General features: G+C 46.4%; 1 protein-coding gene and 1 long non-coding RNA gene across 11 annotated transcripts in view; one reads left to right on the top strand and one right to left on the bottom strand.

Annotated features, from left to right (window-relative positions):
* LOC104912888 (uncharacterized) lies at window positions 1–8,700 on the top strand. Of its 6 annotated transcripts, none has more exons than XR_014885886.1 (6): window positions 2–232; window positions 2,429–3,911; window positions 4,009–5,250; window positions 5,388–6,284; window positions 7,106–7,205; window positions 7,848–8,700. It is a non-coding gene; the product is annotated as an uncharacterized LOC104912888 (long non-coding RNA). The 6 variants fall into 6 exon arrangements; XR_014885888.1 differs by having other exon boundaries at window positions 5–232; window positions 6,007–6,284; XR_014885885.1 differs by having other exon boundaries at window positions 5–232; window positions 4,009–4,200; window positions 4,916–6,284.
* The window catches only part of GOLM2 (golgi membrane protein 2), a 21,186-nt gene continuing 9,374 nt past the window's right edge, over window positions 8,351–20,162 (bottom strand). For 3 of the 5 annotated variants that reach the window (XM_085233928.1, XM_085233929.1, XM_085233926.1), the window contains 4 exons: window positions 19,530–19,703; window positions 14,160–14,327; window positions 10,875–11,127; window positions 8,351–10,096 (listed from right to left, as the gene is read on the bottom strand). In XM_085233928.1, the coding sequence (XP_085090054.1) occupies window positions 10,093–10,096; window positions 10,875–11,127; window positions 14,160–14,327; window positions 19,530–19,703 (599 nt within the window). In that variant the 3' untranslated portion in view covers window positions 8,351–10,092. The remainder of the gene's footprint in view (window positions 10,097–10,874; window positions 11,128–14,159; window positions 14,328–19,529; window positions 19,704–20,162) is intronic. The other 2 variants (XM_085233930.1, XM_085233931.1) reach the window with 2 other exon arrangements.

Raw genomic sequence — 20,162 nt, forward strand, 5'->3', positions numbered from 1 at the left:
CGGCGGCGGCGGGGCGGGCCGGGAAGGAGGGAGCGGGGCCTCGCGCGGGGAGCGGCGCCCCGAGGCGGCGGGGCTGAGGGAGCGGAGCGGGCCGGGCAGCGGGCAGCCGCCTCCCGCTCCTCCTCCTCCTCCTCCTCTTCCCCGGGCCGGGCGGCGCCTCGGGGCCTCGCGAGGAGGACGGGAAGGAGGAGGTGCGGCGGTGAACCGCCTGTAGGGCCGAGCTGCGCCCGAGGTGAGGTGAGGCGAGGCGGGAAGGGGCGATGGGGGGGAGAGGTGAGCGGCTGAGGGGCGGGGAGGGCGCGAGCCGGGCGGGGGGAGGGGGAACCCGTGAAGGAGGGGCGGGGGGGCGGGGCGCTCCGTGAGGTTCGGCCGTGGGCATCGCCGCCCCGCGCTCGGTTCTCCGGTCCGCGCAGTCCCGGCCCGCGAAGCCCCGCGGGAGGCGGATGGGCGGGGAGCCGCCGTGGCCGGGCCGCTGGGGGCGGAGAGCGCGGTGGCGGGAGCGGCGTTCCGCTGCGTTCCCCGGCGCTCCCCGGGATGAAGCGGCCACGCGGCGCTGCCCGGCCCTGCGAGGCTCCCCGCGGGGTTCCCGGCCCCGGCCGGCCGCTCGCTCTGCCCTCCCGCCCGGCTCCTGCGGCGTTCCCGTCGGTTCCGAGCCGCGGCGCTGCGGTCGGAGCCGCGGCTTCGGGACACCCGGGCGGTTCGCCGCGAAGTTCCGTTCCCGCTTTACTTTTTTAATTATCTCGTGTGAGATATTGAGGACGCAGCATCCCGACCGTCCCATCCAGGACAGCAGGGCGGTGCCGGGCTGGCGCTGGGGGGTTACAGCCTGCTGAGCTGCCGGCCTCGCCTCTCCTAATGGCTGTGAGTGCTTTCATCCACAAATCCGTGGTTCTCACATCAGTGCTGTACGACCTTCGGACAGCTGCTCAAACTGTCGCTCGGATGCACATTCTCTCATACAGCCGTGGGCACAAACCTGCTCGGGGTGCTCTTCTTCCTTCTCTGATACCCGTTGACACCCCCACAGGTTTCAGACCTGAGTTGTGTTACAGAAGTCCCGGCTCTCTTGTCACTTATTTATTGGTTTGTTAAACAGAATCACATCAGCTGCTGCGGAGCCAAGAAGTGGTTTAAAATTTTATCACAGAACTCTCGCTTTCCTAGGAGAAGACATGGTAGAACTAATTTTACCTTCGTTTCTCAAGGAAGCGGGGAGTAAAGCAGCAGTGGAAGCAGCGCAGTCATTGTTCAGAACAGGCCTTATTCCTGTAGAGCATTACACGTTAGTAAGCACAGTACTTTGCAGGATCGGCTGTGGGAAAGGTTAGCTTGGAAAGCTGTTAAAACTTAACTAAGACTGCTTGACAGTCCGTTAAGAGGAGCTAGTATGGCAGGGTAACTCTGGGATGTCTCATAGTACAAGCCCAAAAGGACATTCAGTGGTACTCATAAAGTGGGAGTTCTGAAAAACAATAGGTGGCGAGGCTTTTCCAAGCTACGTAATTACAATGAAACTAACTGCCAGAGGAAACCATTCAGCAGCATTCAAAGCGCGCAGATATTTGTAAGAACACAAAAAGCACCTACTGCATTTGCAGCAGAAGCCAAGAAAGCATTTTGAAGATGCTGAAGCACGTGACTTGGTAATCCGTAGGGAATAAGAACCGTGCTTTTCTGTATCCGCTGTGGTCTCGTGCCTGGTTCAGAGCAGGGGCAGGGGGTGCTGTTGGACCAGAAGGGTTGTGAGCTTTGTCACTTGTCGGGTGGGGACACATGAAGTCATACTGCTGAAGTTCAAAGGTCCGCCTGCTGTGACCCGTTCCCACTCACGAAGTGGGAGCGCGCTGCGTGTGCCACGAGGAGCTAAGCGGCGCTGCCTGCTGTGCACACGAGGCACTGGAAGCTCGGAAGGCACACTTGCTTCAGAAAAGGCTCTGTACTGACAATGGCAGGTTCTTCCCTTGACAGTCAATTGCAGGGACTGCCAGACTGAGATATTCTAGGTGCGTGTTTCTTCACTGAGACACTGAAGGAAAAAAATCCGTCGTTGCCAGCCGTGTTGCACGTTGTTGAAGTGTTACCTTCTGTTAATGTTCATTTGAACGGCCGTTCTTCGTGACTTCCTTCCAACTCTTTTTGTTGTTCTCAAGTCTTGCTGGCCCGCTAGCTTTGTGCTCACTGAGAAGGACTTGTTTAGAGTCACTTCCTTGTTTGTCACAGAGGTTCCGTGTGCGTGAGCCCACCTCTTGGGAAGCTGCTCCATACACCTGCCTTTAGGCGCCGTGTTTTTTACAGGGCTAACTTTCATGGGTGTGAGAGTAGTTGCTTAAACAAAACAATTCTTGTTTGGGTTAAAGTATTTTAAAATTATCTATTTCTAGTATTTGTTATTGCTCTTGCTTATCTGAAGGGAATACACTTTGTTCAGTAGGTGAACAGCCACGGACTTGACTTACTTGAGGAGCAGCTCGCAGGCTGTGCTTGCTCTGCATGCCCAGACGTCTGCCATGCAATCTGCCTGTCCAGGAGCAGCTACAGACTTACTGTTCTGACTGCTTGCACTTAGCGAGGGAGCCAGAATTCATATGGTGCTGTGCGCTTCTTCAGACACAAAGGCAAGCGTGAATTTAAACCAACTAAAATGTGTGTTTGATTGAGCACAGAACATCTTTGGGGTGTCTACAGCCACGGAACAATCTGCCGGGGATGAAAACACACATCCTTCAGCAGTCGCTCCGATTGCAGGAGGTTGAACTGTGCAGTGTCCATACCGGCCAGCCATCGGTGCTCCGTGGGAAGAGTTTGATTTGGGTGCAGGGTCTGGGAGCGTTCCCGTTTCTGTACTGGCACAAGTCCTTGCACACGTATCATAACCCTGTTTCTGTGTGTCTGAAAGTCGCAGTGTAAACCAGTAAATAGGTATAGTGCCCCCACTTTTTCTTTAAACCAGTGCTGTACTGGAGAAGCACGGTGTCCTTGGTGCTGCAGTCAGCCAGAAGGCTGTAGCTGTTGCAGAACGCTGCACTGTTTCTGCACGGAGGTACAGGCTGTTGGAAGCACTCAGCCTTACTTCTTCTGCTTGGGAAGGAGTGAAGTTGAGGGTGGCGGTGAGTTCTCCGCATACCACAAGTACACACACACGTGTTTATTCAGGCAAATCCGCCAGAGTCTGAAGTGAGCAGTAAGTGGTTGTGTGTGCAGAGGAGCCGAGGGGTGCCAGCTTTCTGTAGCTGCACCAGAAAGTGGCAGATAAAGAGCTGGCTCCTCTTCCTTGTCTGTATCGGCTTCGCCTCGGGCAGCTCGGACAGCAGAGCACGTGAGGGCTTTGCTTCAGCCTTGTATAGCAGAGTTTTCGGGATTTGATTGCTTGTGCAGGGAGTCTGTTGCAGATATAATTAAACTGAAGCAGAAGTGCATGACAACCTGTATGCAGCCTAGCCAACCCTGTGTGTTTGCCAGGCAAATCGTGCTGCGAAGCACTGAAAACATGTAATCTTCTATTGCAAAGTGCTCGCTTACAAGAGTTCTTTTGTTCTGTAGCCTTGCGTTTTTCACTGTTTATGATTTTGTCTGTATGAAAATGTAAACTCTTACCATTCAATAAAATATGTAACTCATTAGTTACTTAGTGTCCATTTTTGTCTTGTCGCTTCAGTCTGAAAATAACTTAAGCAGAATGCCCTTTGAACTCTGACAGTTCTGAAAAACGTGGTTCTGTTTGTCAGGTGGAAGCCATCGCTTTGGGTTTCCTACTTTTCAAGGAAGTCAGGTTCAACAGCCAGTCTTTGCTTTTGTGGGATCCATGGAGCTTGGAGAAAGCTTTGGGAAAAGCTGCCTACTGAAAATCCATAAATAGAATTGGGTGGTTGGAACTAACTAGAATAAATTCAGTATTTCTTTGACTGTTCACGGTAGGTACTTGGATTTCTCACTTGTTGAAATCATCCGTCAGGCTTGGCAGGAAGGTCTCCGGCTGGCTGTTAATTGTTTTCCTTTGGTTACTTACAGGAGTACCTGGAATTCATGTCAGTGCAGTGGTGAGGCTTTTCCCGCTCTGCAGGACAGACACCACTCTCATTTCATGCTTAACAGATTTGAAAACTGAATTAAATCATCTTAAGAGGAAAGCTTGATCTCTTCTCCACCCTTTTTCGGGCCAGGGGAGGAGAGGAGGAAAGGAAAACAGCCGTGGCAGAGAAGGTGAGCTGGGTCCTGGCGGCTGTTGTTTTCCCTCGTTTCAACATGCTGAATTTCCACCAGCTTCAAATCCCATCTATGTCTCGGAGGTGTGAGAGCACTCATATTTTAAAGGGAAGCACAGATTTTTTTTTCTCTGATATTTACCAGAATTGATTTGAGCTGTCTGTAATGGAGTAACAGTTGCCCAAGCTCTGAAAATTCCTATCCTATTTGTATGCTAATATCTCTTCAAGTCAGATTTCTCTTTGGGGCTGGGCATAAAACAAAGTACTGCAATCTCTCGCTGAGCAAAAATGACTTAGGAATATGTATTTTCTCAGTTTAACCTTGAGCGAAATATTTTTGGCATCAGAACATTCATTTCCGTGGAGTTGTGAGTGCTTTTAAAATACAGCTTTGTATAATTGGGCTTTTACAGGTTTGGTTATTTATGCAAAGCGGAGAGGTGCTTCGTTCTTTTCTATCTTTACATTTGAAATCTTTAGGAAATGGGACAGTTGCAGGGATTTTCTTGGTCCTTGGTCTGCTGTCAGCTCTGCGTGTTCGAGGAACTTCCTCACGTGGCTGTTACACATTAGGTTGTATCTGTACTGTGCTTTGAAGCCGTAAAGTGTTGTTACTCTTAATTAGACTGCTAGAGATCCCTGTACTTAAATATGGATGCAGATAGCTCACAAGCATTCTGTTGTCGTCCCCCTTTTGCACTGGATGCCAGGAGCTGGGCTTTGCATCTCGTCCCTCAAGAAGGGCAGCACTCCAGCATGCTGAGCTCCCAGCCTGCCCGTGTTCGGCTCAGCTCTGCAGCTCCTGCAGTTCTACTGCCGTCTGGAGGCTGGGACAACAGAAGTACTGCAGGCAGTTTTGAACACCAGCTCACCCCCACAACTTCTTGGTTGACATCAGAACTCCTTCAGGCAGTGTGGAAGTGCAGGCATTTCTTACTCCCTTTCTGCCCTGCGACCTGGCAGCCATTGTGGCCATTACTGCCTTGGGCTTTTGAAATGGAGAGAAGAAAGCAGAGAAGGGCTGAATTGTGTGGAGGGCTTCCAGGTAAGTGCTGGAAGCCATTTCTTGTATGCTTGAGACTTTTATAAAACACTCATTTCTATACTTTTGTTTTGTTTTGCTTGTTTCCAAGCTTTACTTTTATAAAAGCTGTTTTAATTCTTATCCCCACTTGGCTGAAGTGCCTGCATTGGATGAGCACAAAGGAGCAGTTCCCTCTGCTACGGGAGTTGGAGCGTAGATCGGGGACTTCGGGTGCTCCATACCCACATGTCCTCTGATGGGAGATGATAAGGAATTTGAGGCAGAGGCACTTTCTCCTCCAAACGCAGTGTCCTCTTCAACTATAAAATGTAAATGTTTTTCACCTTTTAAAATATGGGATGTTTTTAAGAAAAAATGCAACAGTTGTCCACCAGTGTCTCACAAGTTAATATAGGTTGTTCAGATGTAGCCTGGGGCAAAACACAGACTTTTCTCATTGCATCTGAATAAAGCTTTCTCTTTTTCCCTTAGATCTCAAATCAGTAGGAAACCCATTTTTCAATGAATAAACATCTCTTGGTTTGGTGTGTGTTTGCAGGGCTGTGGTAGGTACAGCTGTTAGTCTTTATGAACCTGAGTAAGTGGAGAAAAAGGAAGAAACTAATCAAAACTCAGTGTACAAAAACTAGAACAACTGAACTAACTTTTGCTTTCTAGTAGAGTTTTAGATACAGCCCTGTTCCCACCAGCACGGCCGGGAGCTCAGCGTTGTTGGCACAGTGCTCATCTTCACCACGCCTCCTCACCTCTTAACAGGGACGATGCTGAGCACTCAGCACTGCAAGATGGCAAGGTGAAACGAAGCACTTGGAAGTATGTATGAAAGAGGGATGCGAGTTTATGAGAAGCTAGGATGAGGTTTGTTGGTCTCGTGAGCTGCTTTTCAGGAGAAGACTCCTTCCATGCACTGCCATGTGGACGAAAAGCTGCTCATACACAAGCCTTAAAACAAGAACTCGAGGAGCTGCACGCTGCTCTAGCTGTCTGGAAGCACTGCTCAAACAACAAGATCTGGGCTGGGCCATCATTTAAAGGTGCTTTGATTTTTCTTGTAAAGCAGTTCCACCACATGCACCAAATGTTATTTTGAAGTTCAGCTGATGGTTTGAGGGAAGCAGATATTTGAGTAGCGCTCTGAAATATGTCAACATTTTGTGTGCTGCTGTTTCCATGGAAACAGGTACCAGCTCAGAAAAATGGCCTTGGGATTCCAAAACTAGAGGTAAAAAATAAAATCCAGATAGGTTAGTCATTGCTATTGCTGCTCATGAGCTCATGCTGGTGCTGCTAAACGATACGCCACGAACACATGAGGTACAGACATGCACATTGCCAGGTCAGTGATTTACATGTTTTCTAAGCAAGCCTTTGACTGAAGGAACTTTATTAGAAAAACATGCATTAATTGCATTTTTTTCTAGCTTGTTCTCTTCCACATACCTGAAAGCAATCACATTTTCATCACTTCTTTAGGCCTCTACTTGAAAAAAGGTGAAAGAGGTATTGGGTGAGAACAGATGTAAGTTAATTGGCAAACTTTTCTTTTTAACATACAATGGCTCAGGAAACAAAGCTGATCATTTGGAATCTTTAGCAGCACGTAGAAATGAAGCAGGTGCCATTTCTTTGGGCTGTTTGCCTCTGAGGACGTGTGCTTTGGGAAGAGCCGACTTGCAGGCGAGGCAGTTATCCCAGCTGAGCACGGGATCAGTGCAGGACTCACTGCTGGCAGTGTGCAATGGGCACATCTGTATGGAGCTGAGGGCAGAGCGCCCCGGGAATTCTTGGAAAATGAAGACTCCTCTGTTTGGAGTCTTGTGTCTTCAGCTTAGTGACTCAGACATTTGTTTTCTAGCTAGCCATACCTAGATGTCTGTCTTCAATATGAATTGGATGTCCCAAGTCCTCTAGAGCAGTGGCTCCCAGCTGGTGAAAGGAAAGGCACGGAGCAGGAGGTCAGTGCTGCAGGTGTGAAGGAAAGGGGTGGCTCCAGGGAGGGGAGGGGAGGCACAGCAACAGAAAGCTGCGGCGCTTCGCTGCATCCAGCAGTGGTGCAGTTCAGAAGAGATGGGAAAGGGCAGTAAGGCAGAACTGCAGGCCTGAAGGAGAAAAGGGGATGAGGTGGGGGTACGGGGCTACCTGCTGAGGTGGGGAAGCAGCCACGTGCCTGCATGGGAGGGGAGATGGTGTAGAAAACAGCTGTAATGAAGCCACAAAAAAAAAAAAGAAAACTGCTCTAAAAACATTGGTACTTTCCCAAAAGAACACAGACTTTTTTTCACTCAAGTGGAACTTGTTTGACAGAAATAAAATAAATAGAAATAAAATTCTTTAAACATCAGACCACTTAATAACGAAGGGTAGAGTGCCTAGTGACCTAAATCAGATTCCTTAAAAGGATTCCCACGAGGATCAAACCGTGCGTCTGTACGGGCTCCACTTCAGTGAAATACTCTCCCAAAACGCTGGGGTAAAGCAAGCCTACAATTCATGCACACAGTGTGCTGCCCATAATAACAGGTTACTGACCTCAGTGTGTGTGTGGGCACTCACCAAGGGCAGTGTGGTTGTACACTTATCCCTGTACACCTCCACAGAAACCTGTCTGACCAACAGTCTCACGGGCTTCAAGGGTGGAAACGCAGTGCAGGAACAACGTGCAAAGAGCCGGCCAGAGAAGTTTTTGTACAGCACAACACCAGAGAGCCTATAGTGAGGGATTCAAGGAGGATTTTACAGTAGGTACAGTGTTGCCAAGTTATTCTTGTGTATCTGTTACAGTAGCTCAAGAGTTGCTGCCAAGGTTGGTCCCCACATTCACACCAACTACACAGGTACTGCATTTGAAGCTCACCTGTTGCTTAAAAATATCCAAGGGTGTAATTGTCCTGATATGACAAGTAAGTAAATTTGTATGGCTTGCAGTAAGGTCCTCATCTCACTCACTGCCCTGTGAGTTGGCTTTTAGCAAGCAGGTGGAACCACTACTGGTACGGCAGACTGTCCAGCTCCTGTGAAGGCCCACGTTAATCTGATTTTCAGGAGCCACGATCACTGTGATACGGCTGCAGAAGGAAACAAAAGAGCCAGAAGCCTCACAAACTTTAAACAATTTATTAGAACCCATATATGTTGTTTTCATTAGAAGAATCAAGTTAACACCTAATTCAGGGTGAAATTACATTTTAAGACCAAAAAAAAAATGCAGTGCTTAAATAAGGCATTTACTGATAACTGCTATTCTTAGAGTCCTGGTACAGGTTTGTTCTTACTGTGTGGAGTTAGTAGGGATTTAATTCAGAGCAGGCTCAGCGTTTTATTTTGAACTGGAAGGACATCACACCATGCAAAGGGCTGCTCCCCATCTGCCTCTCAGACATACGTAATGAAGAACTCAAGCCTTAAACACCACCACCAGAGGAAAAAAAAAAACCAAACCGTTGGAATGCATCACCAGAATCTGATTTTTTATTTCTTGGATATTTAAGACTCATTAGCAGAATATGCCTGTAGCAAAAATAACGTAGCAAAAAAAATCATGCAACTTTGAAATGTAAAATGTCCACTGAATGGGCATCAAGCAAGACTTATTTCAGATTGGAACCTGAATACAGAGAGAGTACAATCACCCATGTCAAAGGTCCTGTAATTTCTCTTCACAGTAGCCCTTTTGGAGAAGCAGGTTGGGTTAATAACCTCATTTTCCACTACTGTAAATCAACTAAATCATTTCCATGAAATACAGAAAGTGCTGAACACATAATACAAAAAGTATCTAACTTACAAACTGGTCTGAGATACAAAAGCAAAGGTGGAAGTGGCAGCTGTTTGGAGAGATCTGTAGCAAAGTATTACATTGTAAATTAACTTGAGTGACTGCAACACAGGATGGAGTCTCTTGGAACAGTACAACTCTGCATACAAGGTATTTAGGGAGGGTAGGGGTTGTTCCTTCCATTCTGGTTCCTGCAACACTGATGTAGATTTCTTCCCTCCCCCATCCCCACACTGAGACGTGCTCTTCTTTAACACGTACACAAAGATTCCCTACAAGCTGTGCTGAATTATTTATATTACCTTTTAAGATAAGCTATTAGTTACACAACTTTTTCAGGATGTATCAAATTACTGAAACTGCTGTCACTGATCTCCAGCTCTAGCTATGAGTTTTGGTCACTGTACATGAGAATCAAAATGCTGCTTGCTTCTGAGGCCTATGCCACTGTCTTTCCTCACTTACATAAAAGAAGGAGCAGTTTTTTAAGCATTCAGTTTTCACTCTCAAACAATAGCTCACCTGCAAAATACAAAAAACACAGCACTCATGAAAAAGCAGAGTATTTTTGCTCATACAGGTATTACTGTAGAAAAGGAGTCCTCTGGCTGTACATTGTTTCCACAGCGTATTTGTTACATGAGATACAAACTGTACAAGTTCTCCAGTTTACAAAGTTTTCTAATTTGCAGAAACAATTCGGTCCCTATTTATAATATTGGTTTTAAGTGTAAAGATTCTTACAGATAAGGTACAGTCTAAGTAATTGGCTCAATGAAACAACAAAAATGTCATTTTAATACAATTTGCAATAGTACAACTATGTACATATGTACAGAACTGTTTCCTTCTGTTACTTCCCTAACTTGGAGTATGCTTATTTTTAATTATCAGTTTGTTTTAAGGTATGAAACGCCGAAGTAAAAATGGTTCAGTTTTGCAGCACTTCAAGTTCTTCAGCTGAGATCTCATCTACATTTCCCATTTAATTCAAGCCTTAAAGAACACCGTCACCGAAGCGCGGCTTGCTGTAGTCAACGAGGTCGTTCTGTAGATCTCTTTCTTCATCATCTGCAATTGAAATATTCAAACCAATTCTCACGTGATGGTAACGAAAAAAAAAGATGAAGCAAGCTTTCCCACGAACACATGCTGACACATCCATGGCTCCAACAGGGCCTTGTCTGGCTCTGGGAAACAGGAAAACAAGGCAGCACAAGGCCCTGCCATGAGGGTCCAGCTGGCAGCACCTGGGGATGTGTCCCCTCTGACAAACTGTGACTGCACACTGCTGAGCATCTCTGGCTGCATTTCAGACATCTAGTGTCTTGAGAGACTGCACAGCTACTGTAACTGAGAATGTTCCTTTATAGGTTTGAAACTCTCCCACTAAAAGCCAACTAGAAAGTCTCTGTAACTTTGGAAGGTTACATCAGCACGGGTTACAAGTTGGCAGAGTTGAAACACTGCAGGGTTTTACCAGAGGTTGGGAACCATGCAGGACTGGCGCAGAGAAGTCCTTGTGACCCTCCTCCTCTGAATAAACTGCAGGAGAGTAAGGTGATGCTCTTCCAACTTACATCTTAGGCTTGAAAAATGATACTCTGAATTGCCTGTGCTATCAGCATTGTTACAGACTGCTATCCCGCATATTAGACTCAAGTATAAAACTTGAAGGACTCTTAAAAGCACAAAAAGCAGCGCTCAACCTTCCCACACTCCTTATCGATAGAAATCTGCATTCTCTCTCAGCCTTGCAAGGAATCAGCAATGCATTCTTCACCTGCACTCTTCACAGCCGAAACACAAGCATCCAGTCGGGCTACTGAGCGATAAATAAATAGCTCACCCATCGAAACATGGGGTTGTTCTGCAGCTCAGCCAGGAAGCAGAGTGCAGCAGAGGGCAGCAGGGCAGTGCATGCAGAGCAGCCTGCAGCTGATGCAAAGCGCCGCTCTGGGAGCGCCTCAGCTCTGCTGCTGTGCAGTGTGGCTGCTGCTTCAGGCCTGGCTGGCAGAGCGAGTGAAGACGTTCCACCCCGCAGATCCCCGGCGAGCGCCTCTCCCTGCCGCTCTCCTGCTTCTCGACTCCTATTCCTGGCGCTGGGAGGCTCATGAAAAATCATAAAAACAAACGCTCTGAACTTACTCATCCTCACTATATCCATTTACTGGAGTGCACCAAAAAAGTAAAATCAAGGAAAATATATTTTAAACCATCTCTTGCAAGAACCATTGAGGCACGTAATTCCGGCTGCCACAATTGAGATGGCTCCTGCGCGGTCCCACAAGAAAAGAGGTCCTGAAAGTCCAGTGTCTTAACAGGAAGCTTTTGCTGCATTGCAAAGCTCACGGTGTCCCTTACACTCACGTGAATGACGCCAGTTGACAGGAACAGGAAGCAGAGTTCAGGTGACTGCCATCAGCTGTCCCCCCACAAGTTTACTAAGCCTCTTGCTTGACGATAACCCATTTGAAGCTCTCAAACATTCACAAGTTTATTTATCAGCCTGCAAGTGAGGCAGGTACACTCTGCCAGCCTACTGCCACTGGCACAGGCTTGTTTATCTACATGACACACGCTGTCGTTTGGTAGAAACCACTAATAAGAAAGCATGTGATATCACCTGATTGGTAAAAGCCGCCACCACCCAAAACAACACCGGCTGGTGTAAAGCCAACAGCAGACGTTTCACTTTGCGTTTCAAACAGGTGAACTGAAAGAAGAAATGCCAGGTTGGATGCTGACGTTCACAGGAGTGCATCTCCCAAGTTTCCTTATCTTTTCCTTATGTTTCCTTATATTTTCCTATATTTCCTCAAATTTTCCTTATATTTCAATGTAAGGCCCACACAATTTTAGTGGTAACAGGAAAACACATTTAACCAAACTGCTTTGTTTACACATACCAGATGCTTTGTTCCAGCCTAATGCAGAACCATGTGATGTTTTCCTAATAGTTTTGAGGCAGAAATTCAGTGCGTTTCTCTTTTTTTAACCTCTAAACAATTATAACAACTCCCCCTCCAAAATCCCACAATTCCACCTTCTCTTCCCCTGCTAGTAAATTAAGTACAAAAACTAAAGCAGACACTTCTAAAACGCTGCTTCTAGCAGTACCACTCTGCACACAGAACCAGCCAACAACTTCACAGGAGACAAGGCAACAAATGGTTTGGAAAACGAAGGCAGAGGTTGTAACGTGCTGCTTGGACTGTTCTGCAGGAGAACCTTCCCAAGGTCACCCTTCAGTCTTCACTGCATGGCACGAAATCTCACACCTGTGCAGATGTAAAGAGATTGGGCCGAAGTCCAAAGCGAAAGCCACCGCAGCACTGAGCTGAGAGGTGTCACATCAGCACGTGAAAGCTGTACTCAGCAAGCTACGCAACCACAGCCTCTGGTTTCTCACAGTTCTCCAGCACTCACTCCCATGTCGTGCCCATCGCTGCATAAGCTGCTGGCAGCACGCCATTCAAGGCACCTGTACTAGTTAAGAGCTGACGGGATATTGCTTCTGGCTACCTCAAGCCACTGGTTTTCCTGCAGAGCCACCACAGCATTTGGTAAGCAGGCAGTTGTGCGCTGGGGGCAAAGTGCAGTGTATGCAGGGACTGCAGGGCTGCTCTGCTGCCTCACCGTGCTGCTGGGGACCCTCTGCCCAGCACAGAGGCAGAGGCTGCAGGCGAAGGCTGCCTGCAGGCTGAGCCACACGAACGGCACAGGGCAGCAGTGGGACTCACTCATGTCAAGAATCACTCTTTGAATCCAGGTAAGGAAGTGATGCAGAGAGCAGCCAGGCATCACCCACTGCATATGAGGGAGAACTGAACTAAATAGCAACCAAAACTCAACTCCATCCACACTACTGCTTGGATTTGCAGAGTGCAGAGCAGACGTGCACCACACTGTGCTTTCCTTTGCTCTACAAAACCACGGCCATGAGAAACCAGCTTCCTATTCCACAGTGCAGTGCACATCAGTAGAAGAGGCCATATGGACTATTTACATTCATTTGGAAGCTGGCCTTAACAATCCGTTCTGAACCTCCTAAGAACACACCCAGAGCAATGGACATTTGTAATCCAGAGCAACTGAAGTCCCCTGCTACAGATCTGAATGGAAGTGTAGCAGACAGCCCACGTCACCTGGAGCAGCAGCACTTTTCATTTTCATCAGTAAGCAAATTAATTGTCCAGGGTTCTGATCCGTACCTGTTCATGTGTTTCAAACTACCAGCACAGCCACTAAACACACTGCGTACAGCAGCACATGCTAACAGAAATCAGTTGCATTTTATCAGCTTTTCCTTTTCCTAGGCTTGGATAACAATAAAATGATTGACAACCCACCAGTTAAAAAACCTGCATTACAAGGATCAAAATCAGGGTGCACACAGAACTTGAAGAGTCACAGCCCTCCCATCCCCTGCACTCCCCCTTTATTTCCCATCATTTCCTTAATTGGAAATTCTGTAAATGTTTAAGCAGACATTTCCAACCTTTAGACATGCAAGCCCTTCACAAGACATTACCAAACAACTACATGGAGAATGGCAGACAACGTGGCAGAAGCACAGCAGACAACGGAGGGGTGACACAGTGAGACACATGCATGGGGGAACATGCAGGGATGGGTGTTAGGCTGAGTTCTGAAGTTTGGTTAACAAGGAGAACCAAAGTCTGTTGAATCTGTGTACAGTGCACAAAAAGTTACACTTGGAATCGATATCTGGGACTTCGTTGTGTACCACCTCAGTGCAGGTGTGACCAAGTCAGCAGGAGTCAAAAACTACTAATGCAGTTGTAAGCAGAGAAGCGTAATGCCAAAGACTGCGTCCCCAGCCAGCTGCACACCACGTTTGTGTTTAGAAAACATTTCTAAAATTTGAAACATCTTGATTTTCCTAGCAGGAGTTGTGCAAAATTGAAATGAGCGACGGGAATATTCTGAGAACTGCTGTAACACTGCTTTCAAGTGGAAAGCGAGCTGAATTTTAAAGATTGCCTAAAGCTTATTTATTCCGTATTATAAATTGCAGATCAGCCAAAATTAATGAGGCTTTACACAAATTCAACAAGAAAACTCAGTGTGGATTTCATTACAATGGGATGGAGATAAGGCCCAAGCTCACCTTGGACGTCTTCTTCTCCACCATCACCATCCTCTTCCTCATTGTAAGCCAGCTCAGCCTGTTTGTCTGCCTCGTACTCACCCACGTTACCATCATCCCCATTATAATCTGCCAGTTTAGAACCCTGCTGCGGATCAACAGGGGATTCATTCTCATCAAAGAATCGGCCTGCGAAGTAGGCAAAGGATTAAGTCAGAAGCAGAGAGGAAAGAAACAGGAAGATTCTAAATGAAAGCAGCCTGCAGGTTAGGATATTCAGGTTTCTGTAGCAGCTTTGACTGAAGGAAAAAGGGAGTAGAAGGGAGAGTGCGTGGGCAGGAGGGACAACAGTGCTGCTTAGGAACACCTCCACGGAGATGGGATGTCCTTGATGGCTCTGAACTGGGCTTTGAGATCTGCCTGCTGTGGGCTTCGCTTTGTAGAAAAGAGCAGGGGGAAACACCCAAACAGAAAGCTCCACTGCCGGTTGTCTGCAAGCACGCCACTACAAACGTGCTCTGCTTTTATAAAATGCTGAAGAGCACAGAGTGAAAGTTTTTGTACCGACATTTTCCTGAACCAAAAAAATGGAGCAAAACATTGCTGACTTTGTACATGGCAACGAAGTTTACATGGATACCATGCTGTCAAGGGTACCAATCTCACAAAGATCTGCCTTGCACTCTACACTGAGTTTTTCAAACCACCCAACTGGTCTGGGTAGCACCAGGTAACGTTCCAACTGCAGTATTTTTGTCTCACAGCAAAGAATTAAGAACTGTTCCACACAAACAATTGTTCCAACAACAAACTAGAAAAATAATTAGCTGCAACTGTAAAACGACTACAGACGAGCACACAGTGAAAGATTCCTGGTGTGACATCAAGTTCAGACCTGGTGTGTAACGAGTACCAAGGAGAGACAGTCAAGACCACAGAATTCAGCCTGCTTGTCCGTGGCTTAGAGAAAGCAGCACTAACCAAGGGCACAGGTCTGGAGACTGTGCATAAATGGAGAACGGGATCAAAGTGCAATGCAATCATTACAGACTGGAAACAAACCAAGAAGGCGGCCTGCCAAGGCAGATGGTAAGTGATCCATGTTGGAAACAATTAAACACAGAAGGAAAACCGAAGATATGATTTCAACATTAGGATTAAAAAAAGAGTTTGGGTCACAATGGACAGATGTGAAAATGAATTTTTCTCTTAAAACAGTGAAAAGTGGTATGTGGCAGTATATAAAATCCAGAGCAGAAACAGTAACAGTGTTTGAAAAGCAGAAGGATGACAGTAAGTGCCCCTCGCTTGTACAGAAACTGGTGCCTATGTTCTGTTTGTACTCTCTATTCATCTCTGTAATTCACTAATCCTTCTGAATGTTGTCTTTATTTTTGGACACTGCCTTCTACAAAAACAGCTGTACAATTTGCACATTAAGTATAAGGTCAGGTATGAGAAAAACCGAGTGTGACCAACTCACAGAAAAAAACAGGGCTGCGGATGTGCAGAAATGCTACGACAAGTGTAAGCTGACAGAAGGAAAGGTTAAAACATCAGGAAGGCCTCAGGAAACCCAGCACCCCACCGACTGCGTGTGCAGAGCCAGGGATGGAGGCAGCAGGCGACTCCCTGCCCAGCACCAGGAGGGCATCAGCTCTGACACAAGGCACTCACACGCTCCTGGGGCACCGAGAGCTGGGCCAGCAGAACAGGAGCAGCACGGCACCAGCTGCCTTCTGAACCAGACACGGGCAGCAGCACCGCCTGGAATCTGGCCCAGCAGCACCTGCTGATGTCGTCGGCTGCCGCTCAGCTCACTGCAGACGTGAGCTGGTGTCTGTAACACAGGCATTACAAGGGCTGTCCGAGTGAGCGGAACGTTGCCACAAAGCAGGAGAGGCAAGTGACAGCAAGGGGATGTGCCATAAGGATGCAGTGGATGCTGAAGGCCATAGGAGTGCTTGGCAAAAGGAGTTCAGATAATAGTTGGGTATTGCTAACCTGGACCCTTATGCAGCCCTTGGAGCAGCTGTCTGATGCTCACACTAAGGCACCTTACAGACAGCTTCACACAGCAGCACACATTGCAGCTCTGCTGCACTCCCACTTCCCACCCCCAGGCACCAGGCATGAGCACAGTGTGCCTGCTGCACTTCTGTCAGCCTCTGCCTCTTTTGAAACCACACAGCTGCAATGTTGGCACCTCCATACCTCGTACCAAAGTTAATTTTTTAAATCCTTTTTAAGTCTGTGCTAATAAAATGAAAAAAGAAAGCATATTTTGGAAGAAGCTTCACAATTCTGAGCTGGGCAGATATGACAGCCCAACCAACAAGAGGATGCTTGTGTGCATCGGGTCATGGGATGAGACAAGATGGGCAGTGCCCAGAAACCAAACCCCAGCCAGGCAATCGTCTGCACTGAGAGATGCATGCTGGAGCTGCTCTCCTCTAGGCCAGAAGGCCTAATTTAGCACCGGTGGATCTTTCAAAATGGCCACTGCTGATCAATTAGGAAACAAATCTTATAGAAATAACTAATGCAGGATTCTAGATGTGAAAGAAATCCTCTTCCTCACTGCATCATTATGATGCAAGCTATCACATGGAAGGGAGAGGGAAGATGAAGTGCAAAGTCTGATCAGTGCTTACTGACTCTCCAGTACCCACAGCCTTCAGGGGCCATTTCCATCACTGCTCCTGCCCCCATGCAGTTAATCCGTTCCCAGGGCAGACAGCCAACCCATTTTAAAAAGTCAAGAACTGAAACACGAGGCTGTGTCAGTTCTGATGTAGCTGCTCACACAACGCAGGTTCTGCAAGAAGCTCCTTTGACAAACTAAACAGTCTTGGACATCTCAGGATACGTGAAGTGGAAAAAGAACAGAGCAAACCGCACACTGATTTTGAGTTACACTATTTACTGAATTAATGTAACTCACTGTATTACTTGAATAGCCTCACTGCTCCAGAAAGAGCCACGAGAGGTATTAAAGTAACTGAAGCCTGTGCTCGTTGTCATCTGTTTCCAGGAGCACAACAGATGTCTGTCCCCATCCATTCCACCCTGCTCTTTGTAGATCTTTTTCCCTCCTCATATTTTAATCCCCACCCAATTCCTTCTGCCTTCACCTTTCTAAACTTTGTCATTTAAGGCCACAGGAAGGCCTCACAAGCACTAGACAAAGCAGAGAACATACTCCATCTCTGCCTCCTACCTACCTCTCCTTCCACGTGACATTCTTGCTAACGCACTCTAGCACAAAACATTTTCAGTGACTGCTGAGTGTATCGTTTTCTACTGAGCTGCTCATTCTCTGTTTGTTACTCTGTCCTGTGCACCTGGCTTTCCATTCTTAATTGCAAACTACTTTCACGTTTTACAAACTTCCACACTGCTGAAAGCACATCTCTCACGTCCTGTTTATCAGTCAGCACCACATGGCAACAGTGCTGAGGAAAGACACACCTCTGTGAACCTGGTGGTTGTTTTTTTTTCAGACTGCTACCTGTGTCTGGTATAAAGTTGTGTACACATTAATTAGCAATTTATTCCTGACCAGGTCTCCATTAGTTTGTCTGCAATTAAGTCCCATCCTGCTTTTGCTCCTCTGAATATACAGTTATCACTGACATAATTTGTTCTTGAAAAATCCACGTAAAGCACTTTATTCTATTCAGACTGATTGAGAATTTGTTCATTTTTCATTCTGGATATCAAAGCTACGCTGCCAGAACTCCTCAAATCCTCCTTCCTTTCACTTTTTAGACATACCTTCTTGCATTTCTCAAAGCTGTTAAAGGCTCAGAAACGACTCCAGATAGCTTCCCAAACCTTTTGGATAAGGTTTTGCACCATCTCTGGGCTGTAGCATCTGACCTCGTGGAGACTACAGGGGGGTGGGGGAGAAGGAGAGCACACACTGACTGCCCCACACCTGGACACCTGTGTGCCATTATACCCCAACATCTATCAGCTCACAAATCTGACTACAAGCTCACAGGCCCTATTACAATTGAACCTGATTCACAATAGCACCCCAAAAATACTCTATTTATTTCTGTACACGTTATTTTCAACTTCCTTTTAATGTTCTTCAAGGACCATTCAACGATTGCTAGAAGCTAAGGATTTTCCTGCCAATTCTCCACGTTAGAGAAGTGCCAGACAAGTCTGGACCTTGGAAAGAAATTGCCACAACCGTAACAAAGCAAACTTCCTGCGCCAACCCTTACACGACAAAAAATGCCTTCATAGCTTCATGATTCCAAGGGCCATTTGTGCTTCCCGAAGGCTTTTCATCGATCACTTAAACCAGTTCATGATCCTGATTCAACAAAACCACTGCTGCTCACCCAGCCCACAGAACTAACAGCGTTTAACTGGCAGAAGGCTCCAGAAACCTTCCTTACTGCTTCTCAGACTCAGAAGAGGGTTGTTAGTTCAAATATAATGCTTTGCCATCTCAGATTCTGATCACAGAAACCAAAGCCTAAAGGAAAGCTGCTTCACCTCTGAGTGAAAACAAATTCAAAGCTGAGTTTATAATACACACGTAATTCAAAACCCACACCTTACTTAGGTAAAAACAGAGAAGAAATGTTTTAGCAATACGTTTGATTTTCCTTGAATCGTGCCTTTGTCACCCAAATGCTAAACAGCTGGAATGACTTTCTGAAAACAACTGGTGAAGGTAAGCCTCGTCAGTGTACCCACAGCACATACAGGAGCACAGTACAACGTACAGCTCAGAGCTCACAGCATTACCTGCAAGGTGGAGATGCATTTCAGAATCAACAGTGCAGAGACAACCACGGGCACATCTGCAAACTCTTACCTGCTGTCCACCCACTAAGCTTCGTCAGCATTACTACCATCACACACAGTAAGCAAATGTATGATTTGCTCCTGTCTGAAGCCTTCTTTCTTTGGCAGCATCACTGCAGAGAGGGGTTCTGGAGCACACACTGTGCCAGTGCTCATACATACAACATCAAAGCTCCCTGTGTAAGAGCTGAATTGTAATGAGTTTGTCTTAAACTTGTATGTAAGTCAAGCAACACAACATGAATATAAGTCACCTATCGTGCACTGAGCAAAAGTCTAAACTCATTTAAAACGCAGTACCTTCCTGAAACATTTTGAGTGCCTATAAGCAAATAATTTTCACATGCTGACTGACTACATATGAGAGATGACACGTTCAGGTGTGGCTTTTCTTGCTTGTTTGGTTTTAAAGACACAATAACGTTACATTTTCTTTCAGGCTTACTCTCCAGAAGATCACCTGCTGTAATGGTTCCTATTTTCCAAATAAGCAGCATTAGAACAGATGAAAACAAAACAATTCTCCTATTATATGGACATATATGGCATTCACCAACTTACTTTGCTTCAGCTTTTGCAAGTCGACAGCTCTGCTTTTTTGAAGATCTATATGGTCTGCTTCAATTTTGTTTTCATTCTGACTTTCCATATTTTCACCAAAATTTAAGTGCTGAAGAGAATTTGGAGGTACCTCTTTCGCAATATCAGCATTTCCATCATTGTCACTATGCAAACCTACAGAAAAAGGAGTGTGTTCAGTGCTTACATGGTTCCAAACAAAGCTTTTAATGCTACCATAAAAAATAATCATGTTTTAATAAATAATCAACTCCTGATGATTTGCTGCAACCCCAACTAGTGCCCACACAGAGGATTACTAATTTCTATTACGCTCTCCTGTCCAGTGGAGAAATCTTCAAGCATTTCTCTTTGAAACTTCCAGTTGTCAAATTTGGCTGAAGTTGACCAAAAGGCTCAGAAATGATTGGGTGCAAGAGGGAGCATGAAGAGATCACGTAAGCAGCAACCTCAGTGCCTGAGGAGCCCACACTAAGAACACATCCAGTCTCGGATCCAGCAGCAATCACTTTTTCTTTTCTTTGTAATAGCACCAAATGAAGAGAGTGCTGGCCACCTGCACCAAGTATCCACGATAAAATAGCAGATATTAATTGGGAAGTTTGGCACAAAAGG

Source organism: Meleagris gallopavo, chromosome 12, assembly GCF_905368555.1.
Source record: "Meleagris gallopavo chromosome 12, MGAL_WU_HG_1.1, whole genome shotgun sequence".
NCBI lineage: Eukaryota > Metazoa > Chordata > Aves > Galliformes > Phasianidae > Meleagris > Meleagris gallopavo.